Genomic DNA, 13,403 nt, shown 5'->3' with positions numbered 1-13,403 from the left:
GTCTGCAGATAATGTTGGCCAACCAATATATCGATCAGGCTCTATGAGATACCAGTGCATCTGTTAAATATACATACCAGCCAGTAATTATATTGACAGTTGCTATAATCAATTAATAACTGAGATACTAAAACACCATCGTTTTGTTTGTTACAGCTTCTCAAAACCGTTGGATGTTTTGACTGTTGGTCGGACAAATTAGCGGTTTGAAAATACCCTCTGGGGACTTGTATGGGCATCATTCGATCAATCCGTTTAAACGATCAATAATTTAATCGACAATTTAAACAAACCTTAGTTGAAGTCCTAACCCTAACACACACACACACACACAAATTGGCCCACCATGCACATCACAACAGGGTGCTGGAGTTGCTCTGCTCCAATTTAATTAAGAGTTTTAATTAAAAAGATGTAGTGGGGTGAATGTTACATCCTCTCTGACCAGCGGCTAAGTAGCGCTCCTCCATACGGTTCCATTCTACCCCCCACAGAACCCGGGGGTCTAATGAAACCATCCAGGACGCTGAGACACCGTCACCCTCCGCTGGTTCCCAATAGAGGAAGAATTATGAGACTGATAACTCCCTTGCTTTCTCTTCTGAGGAGAAACAAAAGGTGGCTGGTGTCAGAGATAAAGCTGCCCCCGGAGTATTGCTGGGAGGCTCATAACGTACGGTAATGTCGGCCTTTATCTCATCCAGCGTAATGCAGCCGCACACGCATTAGACTAATATGTAAAACTGGTTTAATCTGAGGGTGGTGGTCTGGAGACATCCTGACAAGGAGAGGCAGACACAAGTTCACATTTATATTCACGTATATTGACACGAAAGCTCTACTGTATTCACAGCACATACAATTCTTTGCAGGAATATATCTCCTGCATGGCTATTGTCTGAAAATGTTCCTTTTAGCACCGTGGTCATCACAGGAGCTGGCACAGCAACCAGCAAAGCTTTATCAGTAAGAATATTGGTTGCTATGACTACCTATGTAACTTTATGTGCATGTACTGTTTCAAAGTGTGCAAACTTTAACAGTCAAGACTGCAAAAACTGTTCATACTTAAAGGAAAATGCCACATTTTCTACATCGACCGGAGCTAAACTCTTGCTGCATTCACCTGAAATGCCTTCCAACAAGTCCCAGGAGAACATGCCTGAACTTTCCATCCAGCTTTTCTTTTCTATAAAGGTGGGTGTGGGGGAAGCAACAGCGTTAATGTAAATAGATGTGTTGCAGCTACACTGCATTCGCCGCCTACTGCCTGTACTTTCGTCAGAAAAACACCTCTTCTGCTATTGATTTTGGAACATCACTGCAAAAATGGGACTTCTGGAAAGAGGAACCTGTGCAGTAGTACAACATAATGTAAAAGATGTTTCTGGAACCTTCCTGGCCGTATGCTATATCATATATGTCCCTTTCCAATAGTTTGAATTGAAAATTAAACAGAAATGGCAATGTTCAATGTTATTAAGTGTTCTTATGTGGATTTCACTTCAGTGCTTCCCTAAATGCTAATTCTCCAGCCTTGATAGGGTTCTGCTGGGAAAATTATACAAGACATATATATGCATACTTCAACTGTTTTACAGCTGTTTCTTGGCATTGTTCAACAAGTTCGATGTAACGAAATATTTTGTGAGCACTTGAGGAGGGAGACCAGAAAAGAGGAGCAATATCGTATGAGCAGCACACTGTCAGGAAACATGAGGGAGGAAGAAGAGGAGGGAGGACAGAAAGGGGAGACTTGTTAGGGAGGAAGGATAAATCAACAGATGAAAAAAAAAACCCACAGAGGTTGGAAAGGACAGAGGGAGAGAGAGAAAGGAAAAGACGAGAAGATGCAGTACTCTGTAATTAACGCTGTAACGCCCTCACTTTCTAAAGAGTCCTTTACCCTTGTTGTTGTTAGTCATACTGTAGATACAAAAATAGAGGAGCTGCAATTTTGATTATGGCTTACATTATTAACCAAGTTTTAAGAGGTGAAAGCTGGTGACTGCTGATTTTGGCAGCCACAAAAGAATATTCAGAAATGCATACAGCTGTTACTAATAAGATATCCATTGTCTGGCTGGTATGCTTTTTGCATCTGGATACACATTTATTTACTATCTTATCAGATGAAGTTGGTTTTGTTTGTTTTGTTTTCTCTGTATCATTTTGATGTTGAAAAGATAGTGTACACTCTGTACGCGCTGTTCAAACAGATCAACCGAGGGACGAGTTAACACTCTGGCATTAATTTTCAGCTAGCTAGGTAATTATCAAGCCCAAATAAGAGAAAAAGAAGGTCGTGAGCAGCAATCGCAATATATACGTTAACCCTTGAAGCACGTGATATCATTGTGTTAGGGCTGAAGTAGTTTGTCCTGACAGTCTCTGAAGATAACTTTAGCTCAAACAGCTACAGTAGAGCGATTAATTTCAGTCAGGTGTCATTAAGCAAATCTTAACAATACACTTAATAGCTCCTTTATACTTCATCAGAGTTTGTTCACTTATAAGTGGGGTTGCAACAGTATGAGATTTTCAAGGTATGATAACCATCTCAGAAAATATCACGGTTTTGAGGTATCAGTTTACACAATTATTGTGTTTAGTTTTATCAGTTACAGTGACCCTTCAAGTAATGAAAAATGAACAGTTTTTTACATTTTTTTATATACACAAATATGGTAGAATTCATTAATGTAGAAAAGCAACTGCAACCCTAGTTGTAATGGAGGAGGTTCAGATGCCATCATGAGTCCTATTTATTTGGCAACTAAGTACTTGACAACTAAACAAACTCTACTTATTCATGAAGGCCACACGATGTTAAAAAAAACACTGCAATTGTCAAACATACAAATATACAGTACACAGATGCACACAAAGACCTGCTTCAGTGTCAGGCGCAGTTTCATGTGTTTTAATCCCTATGTGCGCCGGCAGGCTGGATTTTGCAAGACAGGTGAGCATCGACTGAAACCAAAAACCTGGATGGAATATTTTCAATACTGTGTGTCTGTCTGTGTGTGTGAGAGAGAGAGATACAGACACCCGGAGTGAGAGAATGACCAACATTTATTTTTAGCCTTCAAGTACCCAGTGAGTCATGTGATCCCCCCTTCTTCCCGCTGATCCCTCCTTCCTTTCCTTCCCTCTCCCACAATCACATCACCTCTCTCTCTCTCTCTCCTCCTTCCCCTTACTTCAAAGTGAGACGAAACAGAGTCACAGTGACACCGGAGGAACGCAGGAATAAAGATGATAAGAGGGAAGACAAATCTTTATCTTGCCTAACGAGGGAAAACTACAGGAGCGATACGCAAAAAGAGAAAATGTACACGTAAAAACACACACATATATATTTATATATACTACTGAGGCAGACTGGCTTATACCTCAGCAACAGCTATCATCTCTGTTACCATGACACCTCCACATAACAGAAATAACAACAGCGCATCCCTATTACCACAGAAACTGCCCACTATGAAGGAGGGTCAGTTACAGATCGGTGAACTGGAACGACATTGAGCAAGGAAGGCGATAATGCAGTCTCTGCAGATACTGACGGGACTTTACCAACATGGTACACTTCCAATACACGCAAAACAAGAATTCAAGCAAGAAAAATGTGGAAGACAGACGATGAAAAACTCCAATGCAATGTGATATTTACACAGCGAGAAAATCAAGCCTTTTTCAAAAATTCAAAACATCCCTGTAGCAATGGATTCAATGATGCAGACCTAACTGACTGTTAACTGACAAAGTTAAGACAAGTTGAAAGGGTCACACAGTCGGGAGAGGAGGGCGAGTGCACAGATATACAACCAAGGACAAGTCATGTGCACAAACAAACACATAAACAGCCCTGCGGACACACACACAAGCACGTGCACACTTGAACACAAACACACACACAGCACATCACAAGCAAATGCAAAGTGACAAAAGATAGCAGACAGAGGCATAGTGACAGGACACTGACGCATGCATGAAGGGAGAGGACAAATATTCAAGTGCTGTGAGGGATACAGCGTACACACACACACACACACACACACACACATTTAAATGTTGACTCTCTGTCTTCTCTTTCTGTCTCTGATTTTCTGTCTCTCTCTCCCTCTGCTTCCTATCCTTTTCTTCCCCTCTCTTTCGCTCTCTCCCTCTCTCTCTCTCTCTCCACTGCTTCCTCTCATTCACTGACTCATCTGCTGCTCTTAATGAAATGCTGCATAATCAGGATTGCAGATTGCAGGACTGTGACTGGTCCTATAGGCCCGCCACACATGTGTGCATGCATAACCAGAAACACACACACACACTTTGTGTCTTGATCTGCCCGGCCCAGCCACCAATCCTACCCTAAACCCTTTTAAATTATATATACTCAACACGCGTGCATGCACATGCATAGGCAAACACACACACACAGAGTGGTGGAGTGGGGTTGGGGGGAGGTCATGATCCTGCCAGAGAGAAGGGAATCAGAGTTGCAATTCTAGGGCTTATCGCGGAAAGAGGGTAAGACCATATCTGACACGCTAGCATGCCCGGTACGTAAACCTCTATACACACAAACACACGAAAGGGGAGAGAGATATAAAGAGAGAACGTGTTTGCGTTTGTGCACACCCGCAGAGCCACATGCATATGTGGTGAGATAACCCTTTGCATTATTTTTGGAAAAAATCTCCCAGCATGCAAGCTGTGTGCCGAGGTGTCTATTACCTACACTGCACTCAGTGAGCGGGAGGGTCAACATGGACGGAAGAGACGGAACGACTGAGAGAAAAGAGACGCAGCATGAAGGGCGGCAGAGGAAAGGAAGAGATAAGACGCAGAGCAATGGAGGGATGACGGCAGGGATAGATGGCGAGGTATTAGTGGAGCAGAAGATGTGCGGGAGGGAGGGGGGCGGGTAGAAGCACCTGGTGAGGAATATGACAGTGCTGGAGAGAGAAAGAGAGAGAATAGATATAAAAGAGGGGGGATAAAGAAAATGCAAAATAGGGGAGAAGAGTAAATGCAAAAGAGCATAGAACATGGAGAAGGAGGATGCTGAGGAGGAGGAGGAGGAGGAGGACGAGGGAGCTGCTGGAGAGGAATGAAAGGTAAAATACTGCAAAGAGGGGGAGGGAGCTGCTTGTTAATACACACATACTACAACATGAATTTGCATCATCACAACAAGGCTATGCACAATGACAGCCAAGGTAATTTCTGGTAAATTATGTGAATTTGAGTTAAACATCTACAGCAGCCTGACACCCTGTGTGGCAGGACAGCAGTCATTGGCTACTACAGGCCAGCAAGCTGTGACGAGACACGCCATTGGCTGAAGAGAAGGAGGAACGGCAAACCATTGGTTAATAATCGCAAATTCGCTGTTGGCAGTTCCTGGGTCATTTGTGTGCTTGCGCGTGCACGCATGTGTGTGTGTGAGCTAGTGTGTGATTATGTGTGTGTGTTCCAAGCCTAAGGCAACCAGGCCAGTGGCTACAATTACAGTGACGGATGTGAAAGAACTGGGTCGGCTTCGCAAGCGATCTGCCCCTGGGATGACAAGACCAGCCAGAGCCCTGAATCAATACGGAACACATGCACACGCACGCAGAAGCACACACACAAACGCACGCACACAAGGTTGTATGTGACAAACATTTACATAGAAACAAAAGGACAGATGAATAACACAAAAAGGAGAACATGTACAGTAACACACAGCACAAAAAGATTCAAACAGCGACAACATTTAGTCGACAAATTTGTTGTTTTCTTCACAGAAACTTAATCAACCAAGATCCAGATGAGTCTCTGCCCATGTGTGTGAGTGTGTGTGTGTGTGCCTGTCTGTCTCTCACTCTCTCTCTCTCTTTCACACACACACACACACACACACACACACACACACACACACACACACGTGCACACACATAAACTCCCCAAAGCCTGTTTCAGGGACAGCAATGTTCACAGCTCATCCACACGTAACTCGGTGACACTTGGGGCACGTTTTTCTGCTCATGTGTGTTGTGTGTGTGTGTGTGTCTCCGTATGTGTATGCTTTGTGCTTCTGTGCATGTCTATGCGTGTTTTGTGAGTTTCCTACCTCTGGCAGAAAGCTTCTTGGTGTTGATGATTTTGGCGGCATATTCCTGTCCAGAGGAGATCTTCACACACCTCCTGACCACAGAGAATGCACCCCTGAAATGGACACACACACACACACACACACACACACACAAAAATAATTACTTCTTGATGTGTTCAAAAAAGCTCAAAGTAACAACATAAGGTGTGATCCATACCAGCGGAAAGCAGGGCTTAATGTGAAGAACTTGGCTTAAGTAGGCCTCAGAAAGTGAAACAGGCACTTCAGATTGATTGATGTGGAGAAAAGACTGTTACAGTCTAAGCCTGAGGTAAAGTTAAAACAATATTATGTAAGAATTGGTATTTTTTGCAACTTGGTTGCAAACCAAGTTTTGGAGTGCAACTCCATTTTCATTTATTTCATTTTTTGTTTACTCTTGTGCTTAACTTGTCTGACTCTTCTCTTCTTGTCGTACTTCTGTTCTTATTGTATTAGGAAATGGTTGGTGCATTTTTACTCCTTAAACACTTCATGTTTTCTATATTTCACTAATATCTAAGACTTTTTATTGTCTTAAACTGGGCACAGTGTGTGACCCTAACCCGGGGAGCCCATTGGTTGTTACTGGCTGTGACTGGTTTTTCTATTGTACTGCACATTTTTGGAGCAATCTCTGGCACTACAATTTCCTTCTGGACTAATATTGTTCTATCTTATCTTATCTTAATTTTACAACACAATCGTATCTAAGTGATTTACAGCCACTCCAGCCAGGACTGGATCAAATTATATGGAGAAAATGTTTGTTTTTTCCACTGATGTCCTCCGGCTGCTCTGCCTCAATTCTTGGTGATTTACGGAGTTAATATTAATATTCAATTAATATTCTTATGATATTTTAAAAACTTAAACAGATCGTACCCTCTTAAATAAGTTACACAGTGCAAAAAAAAGCTGTTTGGGGCACAGAGTGGGAATAAAAGATACACCCGTGTTCCTTTTACAGATCAGTGTACCATAAAAATGATTTTGAAGCTCTTACTTTGGGGTGAAATTATTGCATAATGTTATCAAAACTAGCTTTACTGGAATCAGGCTAGTCTGGAGGGGTACATTTTGACATTAGAGCAAATCAAACTTATTGCAGCCTGCTTTATTAAAAAAGGTTTCCTGAAAATAAGCCAGATTTACTGAAATAAACCTGATTTAACTGATCATTTAGCTCTATGAAACAGCCCTAAGGTGTCATAGGTAGGTAATAACAAACATGGGTGAGCTAAAATTGATGTTTTACAGTCGCATTTCAACATTAAATGGCACAAAGGCACGGATGCAGTATCTGTGCAGCTACCCACTCGAGCACACTCACACCCAGTACCTACAGTACACACTGTCCTCATCGCTACACAAGACCAGCAACACCAACGAACGTGCCTGCCAGCCTTCTATTGTTCGAGCCATGTGTTGTTCTGGTGTTCCAGGCACATGTATGAAGATCAAAAAACTAGGTCAGCTATATTTGAGGGAGGAGAAGAGCAAAGTGCTGCATCTCTCATCTCTAAATGCAGCCATGGAGCTTCAGCTCTGCAGCCATGCAGGACGCTTTGCTATTCAACCTCCATCTCTGTCTGTGCATGCCTTCTCTTTCAAACAAAAAATCCGTTCACATCCCATCTCGCTCCAGACAACATCAGAGATATTCCGGCAGCATCAAAGCTATCACAAACAGTTAGAAGCACTTGGATGCAGACGCTGGAGAGACAAAGCAAAAAATCTACTCATTACCTGAAATGAACCCTTTTCTTCCACATGCAGTATAACTGTGGCTGGATGTGTCGAGGTTTGATGAAATCAGTATTAAAATACGAGAAATAACATAAGGGTTGTGTCTATGTATTTACTGCTCGGTATATAGTATATATGTTCCATATACATGTTATCTAACATCCTCTGGAGTGAGCAGCTTGCCACTAAAGCTTACCTCTAATTTATAGGGGATTTGGTAAAGGAAATGATCATAGTATAACATGTTACATAACACATTTCGTTCAGTACAGCTGGGTAGCATGGCACTGTGAGGTGCAAATGCTAACTATGTCTGTTAACTTAGTCGGTCCAGTCCTGTGTGACAGAATGTACAGAAGCTGCACAACAGGATCACCTGTGCGTCTGGAACAAGGTTCTTGTTTTCCTTCAAGTTCTCGGACAATCTGGATTCCAAAATTAGTTGGAATGCACAATTATGTAAAAAGGCGCAGGGGTGCAGAAAAGGTGTTTCTCGGTAACCTAAGGTCACATCAGCTCAAAAACTGATAAGAGACTAAATATCATCAATTTCGGGACATTAGTTTCTAGAATTTTTATATAGTTCAAATTCTGTATTTGCACCAATGAAGGCAGAACGGTAATCCCCAGACACAGCAGCAAACAGGTGGCTCTGCCTCTTTATGGAGTTCTCTGTCCCGATTGGATAAAGTGGGCAGGGATACCAGGACATTTCTTTTCTTTTTTACTGCATGAGCCAGGGGAGGAGAGACATGGGTTACTGACCAAACCCTCTATGACAGCGATTACTGTTGGAATACGGAGCTATTTAAGACTTATTTTAATAAATACAAATATATCACTTACTGGAGTTATTTCCTACATTTGTTTGTCAGCTGCTGATAATGTTGAGGGGAGCAGAGTGCAGCCTCTTTAAACCGATCTGGAATAAAACTGCAAAACCAACTGAAAATAATGTAACACTTGAAGAAACTGATGCAGACTTGATCTTTTGAGATTTCATGGATCTCCTGTTTGATTTTCATATCAAACAGACTGGTACAAACATATAGCGACTAGCGAAAAATATAAATAGACGAGCTAAAATGAATACTTGTACTAAATTAATGAGGATAACAATAATCATAAAACACAGCCCAGAGCTATTCATTAAATCCGGCCCTGTATCCACAAAAATGCAAGACGTAAAGGATTGGTGTAGTTAATCAGACACTGATATGGTCCTTTAACAGCTGCATTTTCTGATCTAACTTCATCGCTTTACTCATTTTCCGGCAGTGTAAATATCTGGTGACTGAATCATGAACTGTATCCAGGTATTTGGATAAAAACAGTGTGGTATCTTCATTCCATCAGCCTCTATCAGCTACTCTACTGTACGTGTGCAGAGGAAAGTGGTGCTGCACACAGTAAAGAGATCAGGTGAGTTAAAAGGTACTATAAAAGCAATATGGCTGCATTATTAATGACAGATGGTGTAAGATGAACACAGGAGAGGATCATAAACGCAGGGGGGGGGGGGGGGGGGGGACTGAGGCTGGAGAGGAGATCTCCTCTTTCTCGTTAGAAATACAAGCTTCCACAGTGGGGTGAGGGGATGCTAAGTGGGAGAAACTGGGTAACTGGGAGTGCGTTCCTGTCTGTCTATCTTTGCTGAGCCCAGGAAGCAGACATCTGGGACTGTGTGGCGTTCACTGACCACAGGGCGCTGAGCAGTCAGGTAGCGCACGTCCACACTCAGGTGCTTGGATCTGTCTGTCTCTCCCCCCTCCACTCCCCTCTCAGGGGTGAGGAATTCCCTGCCTGTGTCTGATAATTGACCGCAGCTCAGTGCTTGGCTGGGGAATGTGTCATCGCCAACTACATGGTCTGCTGTCGCATTACCGAGTGTGTATTTCTGTCACGCGGGAGGAGGAGGAGGAGGAGGAGGATTTGGGGAGGGGTGTGAGAGAGGGAGAGAGAGGGAGGGGGTGGGTTATCGAAATCTCACCATTTCACACACCCCAATACATTTCAGTTTACAACATGGGGGCTCCTCACCCTCCTGTGGCACCCAAAGGTCGAAACGCAACGTCGGTGGCTGCACAGGAGGATGGAGGCGGATGACGACGCGCTGGTTTCGACATCTTCTTTCGTGAGCAGGAGATTCAGATGCGGGATTAAAACAAACAGGGGATGCATTTGCACATCAGGCCTGCATGTTAGGCTACACGATCGCGTATTTAGCCGCCTGCATCAAAGGTTTCACGGCTACACTATCGCGCGCGCGCACACTCACATACACACACACGCATACACACACACAGCCTGGAATCCGCGTCCCTAAGCCAAGGCGGCCTATTACATAACAGGCTGACATTTCATACAGAGATGATGCCAGATGATTAAAACAAAAAAAAGCTTCCTTACTTCCCCAGCTCCTCGAACAGCTGATATTCGTCGGTGAATCTCGTGCAGATCGTTAACGCCATCCTGACGGTGGTGCCAAGGGGTGTGCGGACGGAGACGCGGATAAGGTGCACTCACGAACAGTATCCACCACACACAGTCGTCAACGCCGCCCGGTTTTGTCCTGGACCTGCAAGGCAAACGGAGGGATTCATGCACAGCTGAAGCGCATCGGCAGGAGCTCTGGTGGGATGTTTTTTTCTGCGGCAAATGCGCTTCCTGCGCGAGTGCTTCAACGTGGACGAGGGAGCTTCCGGCGTTGTCGTTCGCTGTTTCGTTGTTTTCTTCACATACAGGGGTTTGTCACAGCTCGTAGACGCAGCATTTTGTGTGCATCCCGGTGTCTGTGGTGCGTGTCCGTGCGGCGCTGTCAGGCTCGTCTCTCTCTGCGCGCATCAGACGCCGCACTACCGCACCTACCCCCAGCTGTGCGCTCAGGCCCGCCCCTTTGCCTGCATCCTCACACAGGCCACTAACAAACAAAGAACAACTATAAAAAATGATATTACTGTAAATATTAACTATGATAACATAGGTGCATCGATCTTTTTTAATATGGCTTTAATGCAGCTATAATTCTGGAAAGAAACGAGACAGTTTAGGCTACTTAAAATGAAATTCATCTATTATTCATTTATTTATTTGTATTTATTTCACCTTTATTTTACCAGGAGGTCCCAACTGAAATCAAGATCTCTTTTACAAGAGAGACATGGCCAACAGTACAACAAAAATCACAATACAACAGAAGAACAGGTGTTCAAATACAGTGGCCTCTCAAGGAAAAAAAACATGCCTCCTTCACCACATTCCTACATAATATATGATGCCCTTAAATTCATCAGTGGATATAAATGTGTCCAATTTTAGATCTACTCGTGAGTCATTCCATGAGCAAGCTGCAAAAATGCAGTTTTCACCTGTCAACCTTGTAGTGTTTTTGACCAGAAACACACAGAACCACAGGCTGCGGGCTAAAACAATAAGATTATTTAAGCATTTATAAAGTTACATCAAGGCTGAAGTAGAACAGATTGTGTTAATGATCACTTAATTACATGTTTTCTTAAAATTGTTGTGTCAGCATCAGTGACAGCACATTTATGAGAATTTGCGCTTATGTTAAAGTAGTCATCATACAAAAGTCCTGCTAAGGCTTATAGGATGAAGAAAATACACAAAACTCTCCTTGTTCTTTTAATGTTGCCCTATTAGTAAATGTAAACAATATTATAACCCCCCACTTCACCAGATTTGTGTCCTCTGGGTCTCTGGAGAGACCATCTTGGAAAATAACCCTGATGATGTCATCCAGGTTATTGCGGGTGGAAAACTACCAATTTTAAACAAAATTCTCCATACGACTATGGGTCTGTGGAGTTGAGCTTAATCTAACAGTTATATGTATATATATATACATATATACGTATATATATATGTATGTATGTATATGTATATATATATATATATATATATATATATATATATATATATATATATATATATACATATATATATATACATTTTGCAAATGATTCAGATGTTAGAAGCTAGAACCAGTGAATATTCTGCTTTTTGTAGTTTTTTTTATTAATAATAAACAATCAAAATTCTGCCAACATTTTTTCTTTTGATCAGCTACTTAAGTAATCAACCAATCTTTTCAGCTCGAGTTTCAAAGACAACCACATTAAGCAGCCAGTTTGTGTTTAATGAAAGGCGCTGTAAATTTCATTAATGAAGACTTTCGGCAGCCATATTTAATCTGTCTCTTGGTCATCCTCAACGTTATAAAAGTGAAACATTAAATTGTTAGGGAACCCTTCAACTCTTGTTTTTTAGGGAGTATGACTGTAAGCTTTCACTGTGAATTATAATGCTGTTGCGGCATCATCCATTCTGCAGAGGTTAGAAGTTTGATGCAAATGCAATAACAAGCGCACATGACTAATGGCACAGTTTGCTGACATCGGCATCATGTGGTGTAATGTAGATTCCAGTGATGTAAACTTCCTTGAGGAAGTGGAAAAGGCCCACAGTTGACCAAGGGGGCACGCTCTTAAGTACTTCCTCATGCATAAAAAAGAGAAGTGCTTGTATTCATAAAAGATTTCCACTCACTTGTTTGTTTTTTTATAAATATCTTGTCTTTTTCTATTTATTTTCTATTTAACTTTATGCATATTTTTCTGATTCTTTTTCCTGTACTGTTGTGTCTCGAGTTGTTGTAAGTGAATTTCCCTGTTGTGGGATAAATAAAACCAATCTTAATCTTAATCTTAATCTTAAAATTATATTATTAGTTATTACCTCCACCAAGGAGGTTATGCTTGTTTGTTTGTTGGTTGGTTTGTGATCAGGATTGCACAAAAACTACTGAACGGATTTCCACAAAACTTTGATGGAGGATGGTGCTCAGCCCAGAATAAACCCCATTAACTTTTGGTGCAGATCTGGATAAAGTGACAGATCCAGGAAGTTTTTCTCACTTTCTTTAACAGTTGTGATAGGGCGTTTTAATGCATGTATGTCAACTTCACAATGAATAATGCATGGGACTTGATTAAAAATAATCAGCCGTGTTCAGGTGGCTGGTATCTATGAGTAAGGAACAATTTCATGCTGATCCAAATTAAAAATTATATTCTTCCACAATACAATGAAAAATATGATGGATGTGGTTAAGCAGTTATGGTTTAAAATTCATAGTGATACAGTGTTATTGAATTTGATTTTGGATTAGAGGGGACTGTTAGGCAGAGGTATGCACTTGACTGAGTGCCTATGAGTTTTTTGTCTTATCGAACTAGTAAGGGAGTAAGTAAGTAAGAAATTGTGTTCTCTCATAGCAGAAGACTTGATATCAATTTCAAAATCATCGAGTTAAGTCTTACAGAACACATTTTCTTTTATATTCTAAAAGTAACAGTAAAGTAGAAAACAATAGGCCTATATATGCAGATTAAATTGATTAAAGTTGGAAACTTTATGACTGTATTCTTTCATACAGCATGAAGGGAAAATAATAATATGCAAGCGAGACAAAAAAAAGAAATTGCATTTTCAA

General features: G+C 41.7%; 1 protein-coding gene across 1 annotated transcript in view; it reads right to left on the bottom strand.

Moving 5' to 3' along the window:
- Window positions 1-10,405, bottom strand: part of camk2d2 (calcium/calmodulin-dependent protein kinase (CaM kinase) II delta 2) — a 46,962-nt gene extending 36,557 nt beyond the window's left edge. Inside the window, exons 1-2 of the mRNA XM_073467354.1 lie at window positions 10,298-10,405; window positions 6,119-6,213 (exon numbers count right to left, since the gene is read on the bottom strand). Of these exons, the coding sequence (XP_073323455.1) occupies window positions 6,119-6,213; window positions 10,298-10,359 (157 nt within the window). The 5' untranslated portion in view covers window positions 10,360-10,405. The remainder of the gene's footprint in view (window positions 1-6,118; window positions 6,214-10,297) is intronic.
- Between the last annotated feature and the right edge of the window lie 2,998 nt (window positions 10,406-13,403).

Source organism: Pagrus major, chromosome 1 (assembly GCF_040436345.1).
Source record: "Pagrus major chromosome 1, Pma_NU_1.0".
NCBI lineage: Eukaryota > Metazoa > Chordata > Actinopteri > Spariformes > Sparidae > Pagrus > Pagrus major.
Note: the sequence above shows the minus strand (reverse complement) of the source record. Positions and strands in the feature narration are given on the sequence as shown.